The following is a 23,269-nucleotide window of genomic DNA, read 5'->3' as shown; positions in this document are numbered from 1 at the left end:
AGCTCTCCTACCCAGTTGGTTCAACACCCAACCCAGCTCCCTTCTCGCCCCCGGCTCCTCCAGGCTCCAGCTCCCTCAAGGATGACCAGACAGGGATGGACGTACCTGCCTCCCAGGGTAGATGTGAAAGTTGCGTCCTGTGCAGGCAGGAAGTGTTCATGGAGCGCTCTGAACTGATGGGAGGGGATTCTGGAAACTCACTGGGAAGCACTAGAAAAATAGTGTTAGCTGTTACCCTTGACCATTCGGCTTCCTCCCGTCCAGTCCCCCAAGCAGAACAAATCCCCCACAATGCCATGCCTCAAACGGCAAAGCCCTATGGCCCCTCCTCCTCTTCTCCAGTCTTACCCCAGACTTGGCTTCCCTTGCCTGTCCCCTGCACAGCCTGTCAGGATATGACCAGCCTCCCATCGCCTCCTGCCCTAGGTCTGGGGAAGTTCACAGGATTCTGGCTGAGTTAGAGGGAGCAGCAGGAAATTGGGGTTTCCTCTCCCTGAAAAAGCACCTCTCTCTCGTCCCCCAGACTAAAGGCAGGAAGAGAAAGCTGGAGAAGGGCTTCAGAGGCGAGGCCTGCATCCATTCAGTGACTGGTCAGGGGTGCAACAGTGTTTGTGAAGGTCACCCTTGCCCCAAGCGGATGGGCCTCCGACCTTTTCCACTGCTCCTCACTTCTCTCGCCCCAAGTCCCTCAGGGCATCTTGTATTTGCTCTAAGGTTCTGAGGAGAGTGCACCAGTGTATGTGTGGGGGGTGCGGCAAGGAAGGACCGAGAGGACAGGGAGCCACTGAGCATGCGTTCCTTGTGAAATGCCAGTTGGCTTTTTGTTTTCTCCAACCAAATTTCCTGGGTGCCTGCTTTGCATCTCTCAGTCGGGTACCGAGACTGGAGAGAGTCTCCACTGTGTCTTCAGGAGGCACCTGTAGCACGGGGGCAGGTCGGAGGGGACATGCAGACCAGTGGAGGGAGCGGGATCTCAAGAAGTCCTTCCCCTAAAAGGGCGCAGACCCTGTGGACTGGAATGGTGTGAGGGAGCGTGATGCATTTGCAAAGGCTCAGGACACAGGAGTGGCGGGCAGTGGCCTGGCAAGGTGGGCAGGGCCAACTCACCAGGGGCTGCTGTGCAAAGGGGCTGGAACTTCCCCCTGGAATCCAGAAGAGAACAGACACCTTGCCAGGCCCTGGTGGGGGAGTCAGTGGAGTCAGGTTTGAAACAGATGAGTGGCCTTGGACTTGCCATGGGGCAGCCATTGGCCAATGATGGGCAGCTCCCGGGGTTGGCTAGAGGGGAGGCAGGAAGATGTGGTGTCCCCACAGAGGCTGTTTTCTCTGAGCAGGACCAATTCCAACAGGAGGGAGAGGGATTCTGAGGGAGGCTTCATGAAGAACATGAAGAACAGAAAGGTAGAACAATTAACAGTGAAGAAGTGAGTGATGGACATGGAGCCTGGGCCCTGAACTGGTTGGAGAGTTCGTTAGCCAGGGTAAGACACCATTTTAGAAACATTTCCCATGACCACAAAGAGCAGCAAGCTATTGTTTTTCTTTCTTTCTTCCTTCTTTCCTTTACAGTATTGGGGGTTGAACCTAGGGGTGTTCTACCACCGAGTCACACCCCCAGCCCTTTTTTATGCTTTATTTAGAGACAGGGTCTTGCTGAGTTGCTTAGGGTCTCCCTAAGTTACTGAGGCTGGCCTCAAACTGCACTTCTTCTGCACCAGCCTTCCAAGCAGCAGGGACCACAGGCGTGCACCACTGCACCCGGCAGCAGCTAGCTATTTACAGAACTTAGGGTTCCAATCCAGAATACTGGTGAAAAGTCCCTTCTCACTGTGCTATTTCTAGAACTGTAAAACAGAGGATTGGACTAGACAATCCCTAAAACACTTCTAACTCTGTCATGTGATGATCTGCTGCAACCGTCTTATTTATAGCCTCTTCTAAGTGCAGTGACCACGATTCACCCACACGTCGTTTGGGTGCCTGATGACCTCTCTCACCCAGATGCCTGTCCGTGCCTAGGTACATCATCAGTGCCTGATGCAGTTTGGTTCTGGACTGTCCCCTAAGGGCTCATGTGTCAAAGGCTTGGTCCCCAGTTTGGCTTTATGGGAGGTAGTGGAAGCTTTAGGAGGTGGGTCTTAGAGGGAAGTCTTCAGGTCACTAGGGATGTGCCCTTAGTGGGGACAGTGGGACCCCAGCTCCTCCCTCTTTTTTAATTTCTCTGTTGCTTCCTGGCCACAAGGCAAGTGATTTGCTTTCTCATGTGCTTCTGCCATGTCCAGCCACCTCACCCTAAGCTGGAAGCAACCGGCCAATTGATCATGAACAGAAACCTCCAAAACCACGAGTCAGAATAAACCTCTGTCTCTCTAACTTGGTTTTCTTGGGCTTTTGGTGCAGTGATGGAGGCTAGCGCCGTGCCCAGCCTGCTGACTGAGCCACGACCCTGAGGACCTTCATGTGAGGTGTCCAGGGACAGTTCTCATGCACCACCTCCCTGCAGCAGGCTTCCACTTGCCCTGGCCCACCCTGCAGGCTAAGGTGACCAGGAGAGTACTGCCAAGCAGGGCAGTCCTGATGGGGACCCCTCGGCTTTGACCTCAGTTCTGTATCTTGGATGTTACTTCTATATTTTCTCCTCAAAGTTTTTAAAAAATTGCTTTTAGTTGTAGATGGACACAATACCTTTATTTTATTTACCTGATTTTACTCAGGGCTGAGGATGGAACCCAGTGCCTGACACGAGCAAGACAAGTGTTTCACCATTGAGCTACAGACCCAGCCTCTCCTGAAAGTTTTATAGCTCACTTTTTCACATTGGTAAATGTGTTCCATGGATGGTGCGAGGCCAGGATCTGACCTTATTTCCTCCCATCTGGCTGATCCCAGGCCCAACGCTGAGGAACACATTCTTCCCCTGGGTGGGCTTCCTCAGCTCTGCCCGCCGCTGACCCGCAGGGTGTTTCTTGGTGCCCTTGGGCATTCCACTTCCCGACTTCCTTCTCCTGAGCGAGTCCCATTTGTCACATTTAATTTTATGAATGCTGATAGGACACTTGACTTCCCTTGGAGCCCTGTTTTTCCAAATTGTCTGAGCTATCTTCGGCATTTTACTCTTGTGATTTTCAGAATGAAGTCTGCCTCGTTCTTTCAGAGCGGTGAGCTCCCCTCGGCCTTGTTTCCTTTCCCATGACCTACCCCTCTCCACACAGCACGATTGAACGCAGGGCCTGGGACTAACGCCCCAGAGCAGCGTGAGCCCTCCGTGGAGAGGGGTATCATCGTCCCCAAGTGCCCGGTGCAGTCATTGCTGCTTTAAAGCCTTGTTGGCTCCCCAGTCATGCGGAGTAAAGTTCAAACGCTGCCAGCCAAGCCACTGACCCCAGCCTACCTTTCCCACGGCCCCGCCTGACTCTCCCTCCTCCCTGCCCACTATGACCATCAAGTTCCAGACACCTGCCCTTCCCCGGGGTGTCCCTGCAGCTGCGAATCCCCTCATCCGGCCTGAATCAGATGATGCCTCCTCCTTTGGGAAGGGGTTAGTCACCCCTTCACATTGAGGCTTGTGTCTGCTGTGACTCTCTTTATACAGTGAACTCAGTGTGGCCCTTGGCATGTCCCAGGCAGGTGCCAGCACTTCATGATCACACCCCGACTTTGGAGCCACATACTCCTTCACTTATTATTAAACACAGCAGTCATGGGTGGTACCACGTCCAAGATCACAGAGCTGTCAACAGCTGAGCTGAGACCTGTGCTCTGGCCCGACTCCAGTGCCCACACCTGTCACATTAGGCAGGCAGCCTTTCCATGAATGTGGCCTTCCCTTCTCTGAATCTGTTGCCTGACCCATCCCTCCATGATCCTCCCAACCGAGCTCTCTGCCACACCAGCCCTCTCACCCGCCTCCTGAGGCTTATTCTACCCAGGCTGTCACCTCTCCTATTTCATGCCATCTGTCACCCAAGCAGGTGCCTCTGCGAGGACTGTGTGTCCTGGGGTTAGCACATTGCTGGTTCAGGACACAGAACGTGGAGCCTCATGGCTTCACCTTCAGATGCTGAGGTGTTAGCTGGGCGTCACAAGACCGAGGAGAGAAGATAAACCCCTCACACCCTAAACTGCCTGGAACCAGAGAGCAACCAAGGCCAGGCTCACGACACCGGGCTTCTTTGGGGCACAACCATCAGGTTTCCGTGGACAGGAGTCAGCCCGAACAGAGGGCGAGCAGGAGTTCCGCCAACTCTGAGCGGGCGAGGGTGGCCAGCTGACACCCAGCATGTCAGTGAGGCGGGACAGAAGCGCAGTGCTTGGCCCTTTGGTTAGGAGCTGCGCTGGTGTCCTTGGAGCTGATTTCCTCTCATCACCCGTGGCCCAAGTTTTGGGGTCCTTTCTTAGATTTCTCTCTTTAGCCACAAGTCCTGTAGGCTGCAGAAAGATATCTACCCTGAGAATGAAGCAAAAATCAATCAACATGTAGTGAATGTGACAGTGACGAGCCACACACACCTGTGCAACAGTCCACAGGATGTGACGTGGTAAGTGGGGGGTTTCCCCAACACCCAATCTGATTGGAAGTGGCTAGCTGGTGGTTTCCTGAGTCTCTCACATCAGCACCTATGGGCTCAGTCTCAGGCACAAGGAAGACGCTTTTGACCACAGGAGGCAGGGTGACCACTGTGACATGGGCAAAGGCAGTCGGCAGGGTCGGAATTTAGGGGAAAAGGTGCTCTGATGAGCAGAGGCCATTTGTCCTGTGTGGAATGAAATCCACCAGTTTCCACCTATTTTTGGCTATTCACAGATCGTCACACACCGACCATTTAACTTGGTTTGATGTTTATCACCACACAAGCACACCCGCTTCATCTGGGCACACACATTAGCCTCCGTTAGATTCATGTGGCTCTTGTCCTGGAAGTGGCCCTCTTCACTGACCACTGGGATGCTTGGCTTATGAAAGCTGGCCATCGGCGATCCACCAGTCGCGCCTTGAGAAGCTGGCCAGTGCCGGCGGGTGCACCTTTATCTGATGGTGATAAGCGGTGTGTTCTTTTCCTTCCTCTTACCCAGGTCCACTCCTTCAGACTGCATCCTCATGCATGGCAGGTCACAAAGGCTTCCAGATGGCCTTCTCCAAACCCTTCTGCTGACACTCCCTCAGGAGCAGGCTGAGGCTGTGACTGCCTTGTTCAGGAATACATTATGTGCATGAAGTTGAATTCTTCCCCGATTTTTGTGGTGTGATTATCTATCAATCATCAATCAATAATTTGGGGGTTTATGCTAGGACTTGAATGCAGGACCTTGCACATGCTAAGAGCAACAGCTCTCCCACATAGCCACATTCCCAACTCTATTTTTTGAGACAGGGTCTTGTTAAGATGCTGAGGCTGGCCTCAAACTTGGAATCCTCCTGCCTCAGCCTCCTGAGTGGCTGGGATTACAGGCATGAGCCACTGTGCCCATCTGGTTTTCCATAATTTGACCCCATTGTACTATTTTTTATTATACTTCAAAATGGTCTTCTTCCTGTCTGGGGCTTAGGGGGACAGCTCACTTACTGCCACTTGCCCACCAATATCGCCTGCCTCTTGTCCTCTGCCTGCAAGTCCTACCTAGTATCTTCAAAAAGTGGCACTTGTTAGCTGGGTGCAGTGGCAAACGCCTGTAATCCCAGCAGCTCGGGAGGCTGAGGCAGGAGGATCGCGAATTCAGAGCCAGCCTCAGCAACTAGCAAGGCCCTGAGCAACTCAGTAAATAAGTCCCTGTTTCTAAATAAAACACAAAATAGGGCTGGGGATGTGGCTCAGTGGTCAAGTGCCCCTGGGTTCAATCCCTGGTACCAAAAACAAAAAAAGTGGCACTTGCCCTTGTGACCCCATCCCTCCCACAAAGGAAAGCAACTTCTTGCTATGCTTCCTCATCCTGGATGAAGCTCACCTCTTTCCCTTCTGCTCCTCTGGGACCCTGTAAAGGCCTCCCTGGCTGAGGGGACAGGCCCTCCTCAGCCCAGGCAGCAGTGCTGGCAGGAGGAAACAAACAGATTCTAACTGACACTGGCTTCTCCACTGTGTTCTTCACTCCAGTTTTCCAAATGGCAAATCTTCCACAGCTGCCCTTGACCTCTAGGGCAATTTGCAAGAACCCAGCAGAGGAGTGGGGGTGAAATTTAAAGACTGATGTGAAGGACTCATGGAATCAGTGGCGAACACTTGAAAGAGAGACCAGATGCTAACAGGCGTGTGCAAAATACTGGATTTTATTGGTTGGCACAGGATTACAACCTACATTTCCCGTGGCCGCCCCTCCCCCACAGCTCACAGAGAGAGAACCGGGTGACACATGGAAGGGGCTGCAGTGTTTACAAAAAGGAGAGGGCGGTGCCAGGGTGAGTGCCAGAGCTGTCTCTGGACTTCAGAGGAGGCATCGTCCTGTTGCAGGCGCCACGTAGGGAGGTGTTAGTGAAGCAGGGGAAGGCCGCGTCTAGCTGGCCCGCTACCCAGGGGAAGGAGGGATGGCCTCTGCTGTGCACCTGTCTGGGCCCCTTTTCTCCTGTGGGGAGATGGAAGAGAGCCCGAGAATGCCTGCCTCGAGAAAAGGAAACAGGAACACTGTCCCCTTCCACCTCTCTGGGTCAATTTCCATTCCATGTGCCTCAAAGCACTGTCTTCCTGGGAGCGCTGGGCAGGCCCTGTGGCAGGGGCCAGGCCTGCAGGTGGCCACATGCAGGCAAGAGTGTGCCACACAAGGTCGTTTGGGAGACAGAGGAAGGAGGAAAAAAATAAAAAAGACCACGCAGCCGGGGCCGAGCAGCTCTGAAGTCCTGGAATGCTTTGGGACTGGGGCTGGGGCAGCAGCACCCCAAAACCTAATTTCATCACCCTGCACCAGGTGCCAAGAAGTCTACGGACATGCTACCCTGTCCTTCCCCATAAACTGCTTCCTAGACTCCCCAGTAATTCCTGCGCCTGCTTCAAAGACGACTCCACCTGCTGTCGCTCCACTTTCCACAATCCCTGAGCACATGGCCCCTAGGCTCAGCTCAGTCCCAGAGAGAGCGTTGGACTCAGCCATTACATCTCAACTAAGATGCCTGAGCACCAGGGGAAGGGGCAAGAAAGACTCAGCAACTCTGGGCTCCCTGGAAGAGGAGGCCACCTGCACAGCACGCCTGGGAGGGGAGAAGCCCACCTTGTGCATCGACTGGAATGATCCCCGGACCTGGGCCTTTCTGATGCCCAGAGTGGGCGAGTGGAGTGAGGTGCTCACGGTGAGGAAAACCCATAGGACAGCTCTGACCCCACGGCTGTGGTCAGAGCTGGGGCCTCGCCACTCAGAGTCTGTTCCCTACCGAAGTCACGGGACAGGATGGAAGGCAAGGTCCTTGAAATAAAGGCGAGGCTGCCAAGAGCAGAGAGGGAGATGCCACTTGGGGCTTCCACTCCACTCTCTTGTCTATAGCTGGGTAGATAAGTGACACTTACTCATTGTGCAACTGTCCCCAACATCCCAAGTGTGCCTGACTTCCTTAGTTAAACACATGGCCAACCGGCAGCCATCTTTCTTTAAATGCACTAACTGAAATTTTACTTTTTCTAACTACCAATATTTTCTTTGATTACAAGCCAGCCTGAACATTTCCAGACAGGAAACAACAGAACAGGGGCTGGGGATGCAGCTCAGTTGGTAGCGTGCTTGCCTTGCAAGCACAAGGCGCTGGGTTCAGTCCCCAGCACCCAACACAAACAAACAAACAAACAAAAAACTCCAACAAAACAGACCTGGCATTTATAAAACTGTCCCACACATTTCTTTCTTTTACGATAGAGTGGATCAATTAATTTCTGAACTCCCAAAGGCAAACTGCGCCCCCTCCATCCGCACCCTGAGCCATGCGGGCACGTCGGTCCACAACAAGAAAGGCCGAGGCCTCAGGCTACATGAAACATTGGCAGCAAGTTCCATTTCTGAAGGAGCGTCCCTTTGGAAAACTCTTGAGCCACAGGAGAGAAAGTTTCCGCCTGTAAGCGGTGGTTTGTGTGTGTCACTCCCCTGATGGTCTTCACGCTCCCAGGCTTCCGGAGAAAGCTCTCCAGCCTGACCTAGCCCTGGCTTGCCCGTGGAGTGGCAGCCCTGTGTGTTCCTGGCTCTTGACAGTCTGCACAGACCATCCCTGGCCAATTCATGTCTGTTACGCTGCAGGAACCAAGTAACCCAACTAGATGTCCTTTGATCACTTATTTCCTACACATTTTCTCCATCATAAAGGGAGGATAAAGATCAAGGTTCAACCCTGAAAAGCATTTTCATTTTCTTCGTGAGACAGAGCCTTGCTCACTAAGCTGCTGAGGCTGGCCTTGAATTTGCAATCCTTCTGCCTCAACCTCCCAAGTGGCTGGGATTACAAGTATGTGCCACTGCTCCAGCCTGAAAAGCCTTTCTCAGTGGGACAATAAATAAGTGAAAGAGGCTACACGGATGTGTCCTTGGTTTAGGTTGACATTTTTTCTTTCTTTTTTTTTTTTTTTTTTTTGGTACTGGGGATGGAACCTAGGGACACTTAACCACTGAGCCACATCCCCAGCCCTTTTTGAGACAGGGTCTTGTTAAGTTGCGCAGTGCCTTGCTAAGTTGCTGAGGCTGGTCTCAATCCTCATCCCTCAGCTTCCTGAGTGGCTCATTTTCTCTCTCTCGTTTTTTTTTTTTTTTTTTTTTTTTTTTTTTTTTTGGGCACCAGGGATTGAACCCAGTGGCTCTTAACCAATGAGCCACATCTCCAGCCTGTTTTGTATTTTATTTTGAGGCAGGGGCTTGCTAAATTGCTGAGGCTGGCCTCAAACTTGCAATCTTCCTGCCTCAGCCTCCCCAGTTGCTGGGATTACAGGCATGTGCCACCACAGCTGGCTTCATTTATTAATTTTTAAAGGGAGTAGGAAGACAACTTATATGGTCACTCTGAAGGTGAGAGGCATCATTTTCTCAGATGCCCTGATTGGGCTCCTTGTATCCCTGCAGGGTTATCAGCTTATTAGCAAAAGACAAGAAAGGTTTTAGAGCTAATGCAAAACTGGTCAAAATGGGAAGTAGCCCTGCCAGAGACAGGGGGTGGAAGGCCATGAGGTCCAAGGGGGATTCCTCCATGCTCCCAGGACCCTGGTGACTCATGTCAACTACAGTATCTTTTATAGCTTATAGACAATGCTCCCCAATTTGCAATTTTTTTACCTTAAAATCTCAAATGTCTCACTCCTTTGGGTGACGCCTAAAGTGACATGGAAAATAGCCTCCTGGACAAGGAAGTCCCCATCACAAAGTTCACCTCAGAGCTCAGAAATTGTAAGTCGCTCTTTCACCCACTCCAAATGAAGCAGGGACCCTGACAGGCAGGGACAGGTCATTACCAGCCATTACTGGGAGGGGACATGGCACAGTCTCCAGGAGACAGGCCCCACCCTGCAGGGCTCAGAGCTGATGCCTCTCAACAGGGCCGTCTTAACTGCAAAGCCTCGGGTCTAACCTCTCACAGGCCTTAAAAATAAGTACTGGAAAAGCCATTTTGTATTACTTAAATGCCATTAAGTAATGCCCCCGCCATAGCTACCTGAGCTGACTGCCCTGCGTGTCTTTTATTTTTTGTAAAGTTGGGGAATACTTTCTGAAATGCAGATGGGACCAGGATGAAGCTGTATCATCAATTACAGCCAACTTCCATTCTCTCAAAACCAAACAATGTCCAAGTACTTCTCCCAATTCCAAATCAGTCTCAGCTAAGAGGGTCTTAGAATATGCTTCAGATATATTAAAATCATATGGTTGTGGCAAAAATCACTTGTGGTTTCTATGCCCTACTTGTGAATGGGGAGTGCGAACGTGGCTCAGGCTCAACTCTTTTAAAAGTAGAAGAGGAGGCGCCCATGGCCCACAGGCATTAGACGGCATGAGAAACCCGCGAAGCTCAGCTGCAGAGCGCACCAGATCTGAAACGCTGCTAGCTTCTAGTGGGCTCAGAAGGCGACTCTGGGGAGCGTGTCTGGGGAGGGAAGGGGAAGGCGTGAGAGGAGCGGCAGTTCAGCCCAGAACTGACTCTCCTTTTAAGTAACAAGCCTCAGGGACCATGCACGGCTGACTCCGACATTAAGACAAGACACTTCTTTGCCACAAAAAATTGGTCATGTAGCAACACATTTACAAAACTGCTGCCAAACACTCCCACCAGAGGGTAGTGACCTACTCTGCTCCCCAGAGTCTGTGGGAAGCAAGGCCTTGATGCCTCCCGGTTCCATGGGCTGCAGAGGGCGGAGATCATGCAACAGAGCCACCCTCTGAGCCCTCAGAGGGGGTGAGACTCCCTCACCCTTTGATCCTGCCAGATGGGTAGGCCCTGGCTCAGTAGAGAGGGAGCCCCCTCCACCAGGCAGATGGGACACCAGGCAGTCACTAACTGTTCTACCCTGTTATATTTGCTAGAGGAAAATTAAGACCCCTGTTTCATGGCTGCCTGCTTCTTTATTGTACTGGGACTGGAATCCAGGACAAGCACTCTAGCACTGAGCTACATCCCCAGCCCTTTTTATTCTATTGTTATTTTTTGGAGACAGGATCTCCCTAAGTTGCCCAAGTTGGCCTCCAACTTGAAATCCTCCTGTCTCTGTCTCCAGGGCCACTGGGATTACAGTTGCATGCCACCCAACGCTGCTGGGGGCTGCACTGTGTCTCCAGAAAACCTAACTGGGTTCTCTCCGAGCAGTCCTCTCTCCCTCTTACACACAAATACACACAGAATTAAGTCTTGGTTCAAAAAGATCACATGGCCTCACTGGTTTTCCCAATGGCTACAATTTATAAAGTAAAATAATAATGAAAAAATCCATTGCCATATTTTTTATCTTGAGTATCATGAGCCCTGATGGATGTCCGAGTAGCAGTCAGATTCTATGACAGGCAACTTACTATGAGCCAGAAACTATGTACTGGCCATAAATATAGGAACCCGTTTCCATTAAGCCTGAAGGAGACTAGCACTGGCAGAATTAAAGGCAAATAAATGACAACAAAAATATTCTGTACTTGTAGGACAGTTTTTGTACCTTTTTGTTTCTTTTTGCTTTCTACAGAGAGAGAAAGGTTGTTGCAACCATGGGTCTAACCAACCTATCAGAAAAGCACTCCGAATATGTATCAGGAAAAACAGCCACAGTGTTCATGGTGCCAGGGAGGGGAAATACCAGCCCCTGCTCATCAGAGTCCAGTGCAGCAGGAAATAGCACCAGTTCAACAATTGTGGGGTTGACAAAGCCTCCTTTTGTCAGTTGAGAAAGCATCAGCAATCTCTCCAGTTAACTGCATTAATAGGACCCATTCATGTCACTGAAAAGTACTTGTTGGCACAGTTCACTTTCTTGATCCAGAGACTTCAACAACAATCAAAACTGAACTTTTCAGGGTAGTATATCATTACACTAGCCCTGTGGAAACATTTTCAGATCATTGAAAAATGCGAATTATTACTACGAATTCGGTTCCTTTTTTAGGAGCACCTATTGTTTTCCTACAAAGCACTTTCAATCTGTATCACAAAGGTAGAATTTTTCTGCAAGAATGTGTCTTTTGGATTCTACTTAGTGCTTAGTTGAATTTATTTATCTTTTTACTTATTTGGACAGAAATTTAGAATGCCCTAAGTCATGCAATAAAAATCAGTGTTTGCTTTTGAGCGGGACCCGTGAACAGCATGTGGGCATTTGGACTCAAATCCCAAGGTGCTGTGTCTGTCCACCGGGACCCTATCTGGGATATAATTCCTTTCCCAGAGGTATGATGGTACCCCAAGAAAGCTGTCAGAACTACGTTTTGGCTGTGCTTCAAGTCTGGGAAAGAGAATGCAAACTGAGAGGGGATACCAAAACTTAAGGTTCACCAACTGATATCCACAGAAACATTGAACCCTAAATGACAAGGGTCTCACAGACATACACTGTTCTTTGAATGGGAAGGAAGAGCAAAAGTTTTTCGAAGTTTGACAACTTACTAGAATTTCTAAATAAACCAACCTACGATTTTAATTTCACATGTTGGCTATGTTTTGACAAGGGAGATGCCACTAAGAGAAGAGCAACGATCTCTGGCCCTAAGCCAGGGATCAATCCTGCCCCACCCCACCCTCACCCGATTATCAAGGCCCTATAGGAGATCCCCTCACTTCCCAGCTGAACAACACAACTGGCAAATGAAGCCAGCAAGAAGCATGTATCCAAAATCAACAAGGCCAGCTGCAGCAAGCCGCTGCATCCTGCAGCTGCCTGGGCTGACTTGCAGCCTCACGATGCTCTCGGGGTAGTGGACCTTTCAGGGGCTGGCGGGAGCAGGATGCTCCAGCTGCAGTCACACACCCTGCTGTGTTATAAGACAAGCACACATACTTTCCCCTTTCAGGACCCCAACAAGGCTACCCTGCACAGAGACAGGACCAAGCAGGACTGCGCTTGCAAGGTTCAGCAGTGGCTTGTCAGCAGGCAGCACACAGGACAGTTTTCAGCACAGCATGAGGTGCCCGCGGTGAGAAGAGGCCACTATGGCAGGAAGTAGGCTGTGGAGAGGTCCCCAGCCAGCAGGGCAGAAGCAGTGCTCGATGCTCCAGTTCTCATGATAGTAATCCCGAGAATCCAGTTCAAAACCTATTGTGAATATGTAGGGCGGAATTCAGTTTCTATCATTGTTTCTCTGGGTCTGGGCTGAGGCCATTTGCTCCTGGTTTGGTAATAAAAACAAAATAGGTTTCTTCCTGCTTCTTTCTTGGCATGGAAACACAGCTTAACGAGAAGACCATGAGTCCTGGGAGCACCATGAAGGTGGCTGACTGAATTCCTCCTGCACCCTAGGTAAGGACAGCCACGACCGGGGAACTGGGAGAGGGCGGGGAAATGTGCCTAGCCGCTAGCTTCAAAAACAACAAGTCAATTAATCGTGAGGGTCTCCACATTAGAAGCACCCCAAATCAAAAGTCCAAAACCTTGAAAAATTCAACAGTTAAATTCTTTCTAAAAGTCATTTATTTACATATTATATTTCCAGTATATAATGTGTAGATAAATGTAGCCTGCAGTGAAAGTGACCAACCTACTGGACTGAACAGCACATTATAGGACAATTTCTTGAAAAGTTTCATCTCACATTGGTATATTTTAATAAAAAATTAAAAATCAAAGAAAATGCCTGGCCAGGGCTGGGATGAGACGAACAGAACACTTCAGAACCCCAGGTGGAGAAAGCTGTTTGCCCCTCTTGAGAGGGTGCAGGGTGTGAAGGGAGGGACAGGTCATGCACAAAGGTAATTACAGTTACACACCCAGCTCCCACCCCTCAATGAAAACAGAAGAAAAAGCCCATCACTGAACACCAAACAGCAACGTCATCAGTACCCCTTTCTCTGCTGCCTATCATGCCTTATTTGAAAGAGGAGGCCTGTGAGGGAGGTGAGAAGAGCAGGGTGAGAGGGAGGGTCTGCACTTCAGTCTGGTTTCCACTTTCCTCTCTTACAGGAAGTCTTCAGTCATCTGATGCCTGACATCGAGCTCTGAGGAGAAACCGAGTAGGTGGTGGCCACGACCGGGGTGCCGTTGTTGGTGGAGTAGCCTTGCCTCAACGTCTCGAAGTATGATGCCTGCACAGGTTTGTGATACTGCAGCACTTTTATGGCATCTTCTATTTTAAACCATTCCCTCTTCCTTCCTGTGGAGGCGAAAGAAATGAGTACGAGCGGAAAGCAATAAGGGGGCTGTGAGCCTAGAACTTTTGAGAAAATATAGAGGAAAATACTGAAGCAACGCTTCTCAACACTTTTGAAATGTGTATTTTATAAAATTTCCCCCTTACTTTCTTTTCTTACAAAAGAAATGCAAGCATACTTTATATGCTCCAAGTGTTATACAAATGCTTACTGCAGAAACTGAGACTAAGAGTGACCGGGCCACACTGCCTTCCGGTGTGCTTCTCTTTACCCTGGGACCCCCCTGGCTTGTGAAAGGGGTCCAGAAGTATTTCTACCTTCTGAAAAAATTAAAATGAGCATCAGCTGCCAGAATACTAGCATTGCTGGCTTGTAATCAGTTATTTAATCCAAGAGTTAAGTGATATATCTACCTAACAGAAAATATCAAAGAAGCCAGGCATGGTGAGCACACCTGTAAACCCAGCTTCTCAGGAAGCTGAGGCAAGAGAACCTCAAGTTTGAGACCAGCCTGAGCAATTTAGTGAGCTTCTCTTTCAAAGAGCGGGGTGCTGGGGATGTGGCTCAGTGGTAGAGCACTTGGCTGCAGAGTGTGGGGCTCTGGGTTCCATCCCCAGCACTAAAACAAAACAAACAAACAAAAGAACCAAACTCAACACTCTTACTGAGGCCGTTAATGGTTGAATCTTTTATCTCTAAAGGAAAGTATATTCTGGAGAAGTGTAATGTTAATTTCTGCTATAAATTGGCACATGGATAAAATTCACCTGCCCAAATCCTTCCCCCTATTGTTGATGTGCCTGTCTCATGCCCCTCACAGTAAATTTGGGCAGTCTGTAGCCCTTCAGCTGTTAATGGTTTTGTATCTTATAATAATGCAATAAGCTCATGTAAATAGGTGCAGTGTGGGACTGTTGAAAACAGATGCCTTGACTCCAGTGCTGGGCCTGAAAAGGACACAGAGGTGAGTGAGCTGCAGCCCTACCCTCAGCACTCTGCCAGGCAGGAGTCACATGCCCATGATACTAATTTTTAAGGTGCTCTTGCTCTGTTAACATCTAAGTTAGCCTTTTATTCCCACTTCTGAGAATGGTCCTAATGAACTAATCTAAAATATGAGAAGTAAGTCTTCCTTTGGACAATCTTCCTTGTATTACTCGAGAAAAATTGGGCTTAAATGTACATCTCAAAGCATGACAAACGAAGCTACATTATCTGATGGACTGTCATGCAGGTGCTTAACACCACCGTTGTAAATCCACACTACGCCATGGGAAGGCACTTAGGAAACGGTGTTGGTGAAGAAAAGAGCAGGGCGTGTGCACGTGCCAAGCAAAAGCACAGTAAAATAGGAGGCTGGAGTGAAAACTCAAATGAGGTGCTGGGCTTCCCCTCAGTAACTGACAGCGAGGGAGAAAGGCGGCAGTGCTGGCAGGGCGTGCTGAGACCCCACTGCGACAGGTGAGCGAGACTGCGGACTGGGCAGCCTTTCTGGAAAGTGTTTCAGTACATCTTGTGAGCCCTCGAGAGTCTGAATGCTTTCCTGAGGAGTCCTTAGGCTACAGGTCTTGCCCTGGAGTTTAAAGTAGAAAAAACAAGGCCGACGATCTTTTTCTGATCATCGCATTATTTATGATACCAGAATTACAGACTGTTGATGGTCAATGATAGAGAAATGGTTCAATGTGATGTCATGCAGCCCTCAAATGTCATATTTTTTTAATGATAGCTCAGTCTCCCAAGTAGTTGGGGTTTACAGGTACGCACCACCGTGCCCATCCCTTTTTTTCAAATCAATGCTTTAAAATCTTTTATTGCTTTTATCTTTTAAAAGTAATAAAATAGCTGGGTGCAGATCAAAGAAAATGGCTCCTTAAAAGGAAGATGGGTAGTATGAATAAAGCTGGAAACTGTCCCCACTCCTCTCTGTCTATGGAATGACTCTGGGGAGGGTCTCACACTGCAAGTGTTCTCCAACATACAAACTTTTTTTTTTTTTTTGGTGGTGCTGGGGATTGAACCCAAGGCCTTGTGCTTGCAAGGCAAGCATTCTACCAACTGAACTATATCCCCAGCCCCAAACTGTTTTTTTTTAAAACACTGGGAATCAAACCAGCCTTGAACATGCTAGGCAAACACTACCACTGAACTACATCGTTAGCCTAACAGCATAAGTGTGTGTCATGAGAAACAAGTAGGTCCTGCTTTCACCTCTAGTCCCCATGGCCAGCAGCAGGCCTGGCATGGTGAAACCTCTTGGTCAGTATCTGCTCAGCGGATACAGATGCATAACCCTTTTGAGGAGAATACAATTTAAGAAACACCTCTAATATGGATGAGCCATGTTTCTACTTGTTGACCCTTACATGATTTAAGCCCATTTTAATTTTTTTTTAAATTTTAAAATTCTTCTGTTGTTACTGTTTTCAGCTTGCTTTTAGATATTGCAAAATACTAACTTTCTCAAGCTCAGAATATATTTTATATATTGCTTATTATATTAAACACACCCTTTTATGCAGGCATGGTGGCACACACCTGTAATCCCAGTAACTAGTGAGGCTGAGGAAGGAACATCTCAAGTTCAAGGTAAGCCTCAGCAATTTTGTGAGACTCTCAACAACTTAGCAAGATCCTGTCTCATAAACTTAAAATAAATAAATAAATAAATAAATAAATAAATAAATAAATAAATAAATAAATAAATAAATGGAAAAGGCTGCAGATGTAACTTAATGGTAAAGATTCCCTGGGTTCAATCCCTAGTACTGAGTGAAAACACACACACACATTTCTTTTCTTTAACAGGCTCTTCTTTTTGGTTCTGGGTAATAGCCTGTGTGGCAAGAGCCAGTTATGGGGAGCTCTTTCAAGGCTTCTGGTAACGAGGACTTACCGATGCTAACTGAGTCTTCCCAGTCCTCCAGCACTTCTGTGACAACCAGCACATAGACGTACGTCCTGTGCTTCCTCTCCTGGTTCTGACAGAAAAAAGAGAAGGACAGAGGGAGAGCTCTTCTTGGCAAGCCAAGGTTACAGAAACACATTCTTATGCACATACCCAGAGAATTTAGACATAAAATTCCTTTTACTTTTTACTGTCCTACACTCAATGGCCTATTTAAAACAGGTTACAACTGAATTTTGGGCTATGAAAGTTAAGACTTTACACTCATTTTTCCTTCTCCTTCCCTTAACTGCAAATTCAAAGGAATGTTGTGACCTCTCAAGAATAAGAACTATGAGCCAGGCCTGGTAGTGCACGCCTGCAATTCCAATTACTTAGGAGGATGAGGCAGGAGGACTGTAAGTTTGAGGTCTTCCTCAGTAATTTAGCAGAACCCTCTTGCTTAACCCTCAAAATAAATAATAAAGTGGGCTGGGGAATGTGGCTCAGTGGCAAGGTGCCCCTGGGTTCAATTTCCAGTACACCAAACCAAACCAAACAAAAAACCCCCAAGTAAATGTAACTAGATACAACATCAGAGAAGAGACTACGATGGCAGAACGCCAGAGGTCTCATGCTTCGGTGGCCCCACCAGATAGGCTGAGTATCTATCACAAGCCTCCCTTTTCCTGTGACCCCTGCTCCTCTGTATTCCCCTGATTTCTCATTTCCTTCTACCATCTTCCACATCTACCACAGCTCATGTCCTTGTGCTTCCCTCCTGTGCTATGGACACTTCTATTTTTCTCTACACTTACCTACCCTTCCTCCCACCTTAGGAGAACAGGAAGAAAGACAGGTAAGGAATAAATAATATCTAAAATTATTTTAGCTGTTTGGAGGAAGACTTTAATTTAAAAAGAAAGAATGCTACTCTCTGCTATGCTTTGTTTTGATAATTCAGGGAAACATAGATCTTTCCGAGGACTATGTGGTTAGTAATATACCATTTGTACCAAAGATATCAAGAGACTTACCTCAAAAATTCCAACTAATCTTCCCAATGTCCCTTTTACTCCAGCCTGAAAAGGAAAAAAGAAAAATTAACACATCCACATTGTTATGTTGCTGGTCTCATTCTGAGTCTTGTTGAGCAGTCTAATAAAAACCAAGAGGGCATGGCTGGGGCGGACTCCAGGGCTGGGGGCGGTTATACCAAAGTTTCCTGTGTGTTACACAGCAGGGTACATTCCCGAGATGGGGAGTTCCTCCCATTCCTCCTGGTCTCTCTCCCAACTGAAATGCTGGCCAAACAGAGTGAGATGATTAATCAAGGCCAAGGAAACTATATGAAAATATTTTGAGTTATTTATTACTTTACTTATTCATCCATGGAACATATATGCATTGAATGCCTGATCTAAGCCAGAGCAGTGTCGGTGCCAGAGGTGCAGCAGCAAATAGGCCAGAGGGCGAGATCCATGAGAGCAAGGCCCTTGGCTGACTTGTTTGTGGCTGTCTCTATACGATATGCCAGAAGATATTGCAGTACCTGCAGGACCTCAGCAAAGCCTAAGTCAACAAACACACAAACATGGAAATCCTACTGATAGGTACTATGACAGAAATGTATGAGTAATGTGACGGACAGAGTGACAGGAAAAGGCCCAACTTCGGAGGTTAGATCTTCTTAAGTATATTTTATATCTTCCATCGGTCCTTTCAAATTTTAGATTTATGTTTTTCTTCTCTTTCTACCTCACTCATTCGCCCTCCCTCATCCCCAGGCCTTTTTGTTTCACTTTGAGATAGGGTCTGGCCAAGTTGCGAAGGCTGGTCTTGAACTTGGGATCCTCCTGCTGAGTAGCACTAGGCTAGAATTGTGTCTTTCTGATATATTGCACATGAAAAATAAACTTTTATTTTTATTTATTTTTTTGGTACTGGCGATTGAACCCAGGGACAATTTACCACTGAATTAGAACCCCAGTCCTTTTTATTTTTGAAACAGGTCTTGCTAAGTTGCTGAGGCAGGCCTTTGAACTTGCAATCCTCCTGCCTCAGCCTCAGTGGGGATTACAGGCACACACCACTGCACCTGGCTACAGGTGAATTTTGCATGAGTATTTTTAAGATAGATTAAAAAAGATGTCCCAGAACAGGTAAATTCTTCAGTCTGTTTCAATTCACTACTTTTCTCTCCAAGTGTATTCTGGATGGTAGTTTTCATTTCTACCTGTTCTTTCCATACCTGCCTTTTCCCATCAATTATACTTTTGTTTCCATGAAGTTCCCCCACATACACTTGAGGTGCTGGGAAATCGAACATACAGCATGCTAAGCAAGTGTTTGTTCTTGAGTTTTTGCAGTAATGGGGACTGAGCCCAGGGGCTTTCTACCACTGCCCTACATCCTTGGCACTTTTCATTTTATTGTGAGACAAGGTGTCACTAAGTTGCTGAGGCTGGTCTTGAATTTATAATCCTCCTGCCTCAGGTTCCTGAGTCACTGGGATTCAGGAGTGTGCCACTGTGCTGTGTAAGTATTTATTCTTTTAAAACAAAAGTTATTCCTTCATTTACTTGTTGAATGTCTGGAACATAAATTTAAGTTCTTGGGCTGGGGCAGTGGCTCAGTGGTAGAGCACTTGCCTTGCATGTATGAGGCACTGGGTTCCATCCTCAGCACCACATAAAAATGAATAAATAAATTAAAGGTATTGTGTCCATGTACAAATAAAAATTTTTTTTTTTTTTTTTTTTTTTTTTTTTAAGAATTTACGTTCTTCACATGCCATTCTACAAAATCCTGTCATCAATGATGATTCATGTATCGGCTGAGGCCATTTTCCCCACACTCCCCAGGGCAAGGTCGTGGCAGGCGATGTAGGTGATATGGGAGTACTGCGGGGGTCAGAAGATGGTGTGGCACTGCATCTGTGGCCTCTCTGCCTAGGCCCAGGTCTTTCTGAACGTCTCAGCTCTCGGTGTCCCTTCAACCCCCATCCCATTTCTGGAGGGACACTGGATCCCCTCACTCCACCCAAGGCCAGACAGGCTTTGTCTTTTCTTGCTGTTCTGCAATTCTGCCATTTGTGATCCATGCAAGTGTTCACCTTCCTTTTGGATCAGGCTATGTCTTTTTGGCAGTCGCTTTTATTTTTTATCCCTATTTTTTGGGAGCAGAAGGGGTGGAAGGTGAAGGGAAGAAGAACCTCTGGAAGCACCTGGTGTTTTCTATTACTATTGCCATGATTTTTGTGTAATAAATTTAAAATGAAGACAAAAAGACTTTCTTTTTCTGGAGTATAGGGGAGTGAACCTAGGAATGCTTAATCACCAAATTACAGCCCCAGCCTATATTTTATTTTGAGTAAAGGTCTTGCTAATTTGCTGAGGCTGGCCTCAAACTTAGATCTTCCTGATTCAGCCTCCTGGGCTTCTGTGCCTGGTACAAAAATAGCTTCTAAACACAATACTCAGTACATTTGTACAGAATGAACACAAAATTTTAAAGAAATACTCTAAAATTCTTAAGAAATATTTGATAACAAAAACAACAGAAACTGATTTAAAGATCTAAACTCCTGGATGACTTAGGTTTTGAAATTAATTGCTGCTAATTATCTGTTAAGGAATTTTGTTCCTCTCTCTTGCCAACATGCCTGCTTTCTCCACTATTTTATATCTGTTCTTTATATCCATGCACCCCAGTGGTTTTTTGAACTACCTGAATAAAAACTCTACCTTTCTTTTACTTTAATTGCTTCTCTTACATTTTTTAGAAATAAATGCCTTCAAAGCCACTAAAACTAGCTTTACCTTGGAATTAGCCAGTGAAGCTACCAGAAAGAGGAGAAAGAGCTGGCAGGCTCCTGGACTAGAAAACCAGTTGCTCATCCCATGGATTCAGGCTGCCTATGCTACTGCTGGGGTCTGCAGTGCCTGGGGGGGGGGGGGGGGAGCGGGTGAGGAAAGACAGGGTATGTTTGCTATAGTAACTATCGCCCAACTAACTTGTTTCTTATAAAGAAATAAAAAATTTAGAAAAGGAAGCAACCTCCAAATTTTAAGGGTACAAATCAAGTTATTATTATGAAAACTCAATATATTCAAAACTTTTAACAGTAATTTCTGCATTCAACACCAATGATTCACTGTGTCAGAAGCAGAAGAAACATAAAAGCACCTTTTAGAAGTACGACATAGATGTATTTTTGTAAAGTCTACTGTAAACCTAATAATGCTGCCATCTATACACCACAATTTCAGTGGCATTTGTGTTCACTTTGTCTTCAACTTGTAGAAACTTATAATAGGTTTTTTATAGGGTGGTGCTCTGATTTGAACCCAGGGCCTCACACATGCCAGGCAAGTGCTCTACGATAGGGCTACACCTCCAGCCCTCCTTATGACAGTTTTATTTGTCCTTAGTCTTTATTTCAGACTTTCAGACTCATACTTAAGAGGATCTATTTGGCAGAAATCTATTTAAAGTGAACCTATCAATAAGTCTACAACAAAAGAAGAGAAATATTCCTACCTTTACCAGTTTTCATATTGGGATTTGGTACTTTCCTAAGGAAGAGGTCCTCCTTAAGGAAGAAGATTTCAGGGTGAGGATGTGGCTCAGGGGTAGGGCACATGTCTAGCATGTCTGAGACTCTGGGTTCCATCCCCAGCATTATGTGTGGGAGGTCAGTTTAGTTACAGTGCTAATAAAGAGCGAGTTTTCTTGTATGCAGGGTCCCCCCCCAGAGAGTGTTCACGAATTATCTTACTTTTTCACAATTCTGGACCCAGAGTCCAACATTTATCTCCTGCTCTCTTGTTTCAAAAAGCTGCCACATGCAATCTGAGAGTGGGTTATTTTTATCTCCCACATGATTAGTGCATGCAGGTCAGGAGAGGTGTCAGGGTCACATCTGACAGATATCTGGCTCAGGCGTTTGGGGATCAGCTTTGATTTAGGGTATATTTAAGTTTGGTTCAGTTAGGATGCTGGTACAGACCTGCTTTTCTGAAATCGTATGAAAGCAGTTATAGTTTCAATCTTTATGTTAAAACCCCCTAATCCAGAGGAGTCTTTATTTAAAAGCTAGTGGTAAAAACTCAAAATAACATAATATATTCGTCATCATTTGACCAAACAGAGGAAGTGCTTTCCTAAAGTTCAAAGTACAGAGTATGGGTTCTAGAATTTTAGATCTAGTTAACAAAAGAAATCTCAGCAACTGCCTTTTTGTTGTTGTTGTTGTTTGGGCTGTACTGAAGATTGAACCCAGGGGTGCTCTACTTGAGCCACATTCTCAGCCCCTTTAATTTTTTTTAAATTTTGAGACAGGGTCTCACTAATTTGCTAAGGGTAGCCTCGAATTTATAATCCTCCCACCTCAGTCCCCCGAGTCACCTGGATTACATGTGTGCCACACCTTTGTCTTTTTTTTTTTTTTTTTTTAAAGAAAAAGTCCTACTTTTTCCCTTTGGGGTGTTTTATCATGGAATAAAATATTTATGTGGGAAGGGTTGGGCTGACTGGGGAGACCTCAGTGACCCTCTTTCCTATGCATGAGCTCAGGCAGGGGCATGAAGGGAGTGGGCCTAAAATGCCCTACCCAGAGAACTCTGGCTTTGTTGTTTAGTTTGGATGGCACAGGATGGATCCTCATTGTCTAAACCAGATTCTGCCCTTGAAGGTGGACATTCTGGTGACACAGATGGCGGTCTCACCTACAGGCATTACCCGCCCCCGGCTAGCTGGAAGACTAGGATTCTGTTCGGGCCTGGCTCTAGCACACCTGGAGAAGGCATGCTGCAGCAAGGCCCTGGAATTTCACTCCCTCCACAGACAGGTTCAGGGGTGCTGCACTTGACCCAGTTCTGGTCAACGGCTCCTGGGACAATGTCTCCTGGGGACCTGTAGGAAAGATTTCCCACGTGATAAAGAGAATGCACAAAAAGAAACCCTAGACTTCCTTGCTTCTCAAGTGGGGACCTGAAACTCGGAGCTGCCGCAGTCATCCTGTGATGATAAGGGGAAAGCCAAAAGACAGTGAAAAGCTGAGGAAGCTTGAGGCTGCTGTGCCGAGAAGCACCACCATTATGGCCACCTCTAGACTTCTTATGTAGAAAAATAACCCATGTGCAGAAGCCACCTTGAGCCAGCAGAAAGGTAAAAGTTATTACTGTTGATTTAAAGGATAGCTCTCTAAGGAAAGTGAAGTATCCCAAAACAAAAATTCTGATCATTCAAGGGAGCCAAGGTACACAGCATCAAAGCTTCCTCTGTTAAAGCAGTAAGCCCGGTCCTACCAGAAGGCCAGGCAGCAACTCTAACGCAAGTGCCTCAGTGAGGAAACCCACAGACAATAATAGTCTTCAGTGCACCTGCCTGGCAACTGACAGGCTTGCTGACCACTCAAGGCAAGATCAACTGAAGACAGATGAAGTAAGTGGGAAGCCAACAGAGGTCCATTATAATTAAATCATAGGGTTTTCTTTTTTTAAAAAATGAAGTATCTCATTTTTAAAATGAGATACATCAAAAAAGTAAACAATACTCATTGTCACTATGTCAAATAATAACACACCATTTTGTCTTTTTTTTTTTTTAAATAAACTACTGGCACACATGGAACCCCTTGTGTACTCTCT

At 47.0% G+C, this 23,269-nt stretch overlaps 1 protein-coding gene across 2 annotated transcripts in view; it reads right to left on the bottom strand.

Annotated features, from left to right (window-relative positions):
- Positions 1 to 13,169: 13,169 nt before the first annotated feature.
- LOC306665597 (diphosphoinositol polyphosphate phosphohydrolase 1) overlaps positions 13,170 to 23,269 on the bottom strand; it is a 99,314-nt gene continuing 89,214 nt past the window's right edge. For both annotated transcript variants that reach the window (XM_079147266.1, XM_079147267.1), the window contains 3 exons: positions 17,654 to 17,698; positions 16,626 to 16,710; positions 13,170 to 13,731 (listed from right to left, as the gene is read on the bottom strand). In XM_079147266.1, coding sequence (XP_079003392.1) covers positions 13,553 to 13,731; positions 16,626 to 16,710; positions 17,654 to 17,698 — 309 coding nt within the window. In that variant the 3' untranslated portion in view covers positions 13,170 to 13,552. The remainder of the gene's footprint in view (positions 13,732 to 16,625; positions 16,711 to 17,653; positions 17,699 to 23,269) is intronic.

Source organism: Sciurus vulgaris (genome assembly GCF_902686455.1).
Source record: "Sciurus vulgaris genome assembly, chromosome: 7".
In the NCBI taxonomy this organism is placed as follows: domain Eukaryota; kingdom Metazoa; phylum Chordata; class Mammalia; order Rodentia; family Sciuridae; genus Sciurus; species Sciurus vulgaris.
The sequence above is the reverse complement of the archived record's forward strand: the minus strand, read 5'-3'. Positions and strand labels throughout refer to the sequence as shown.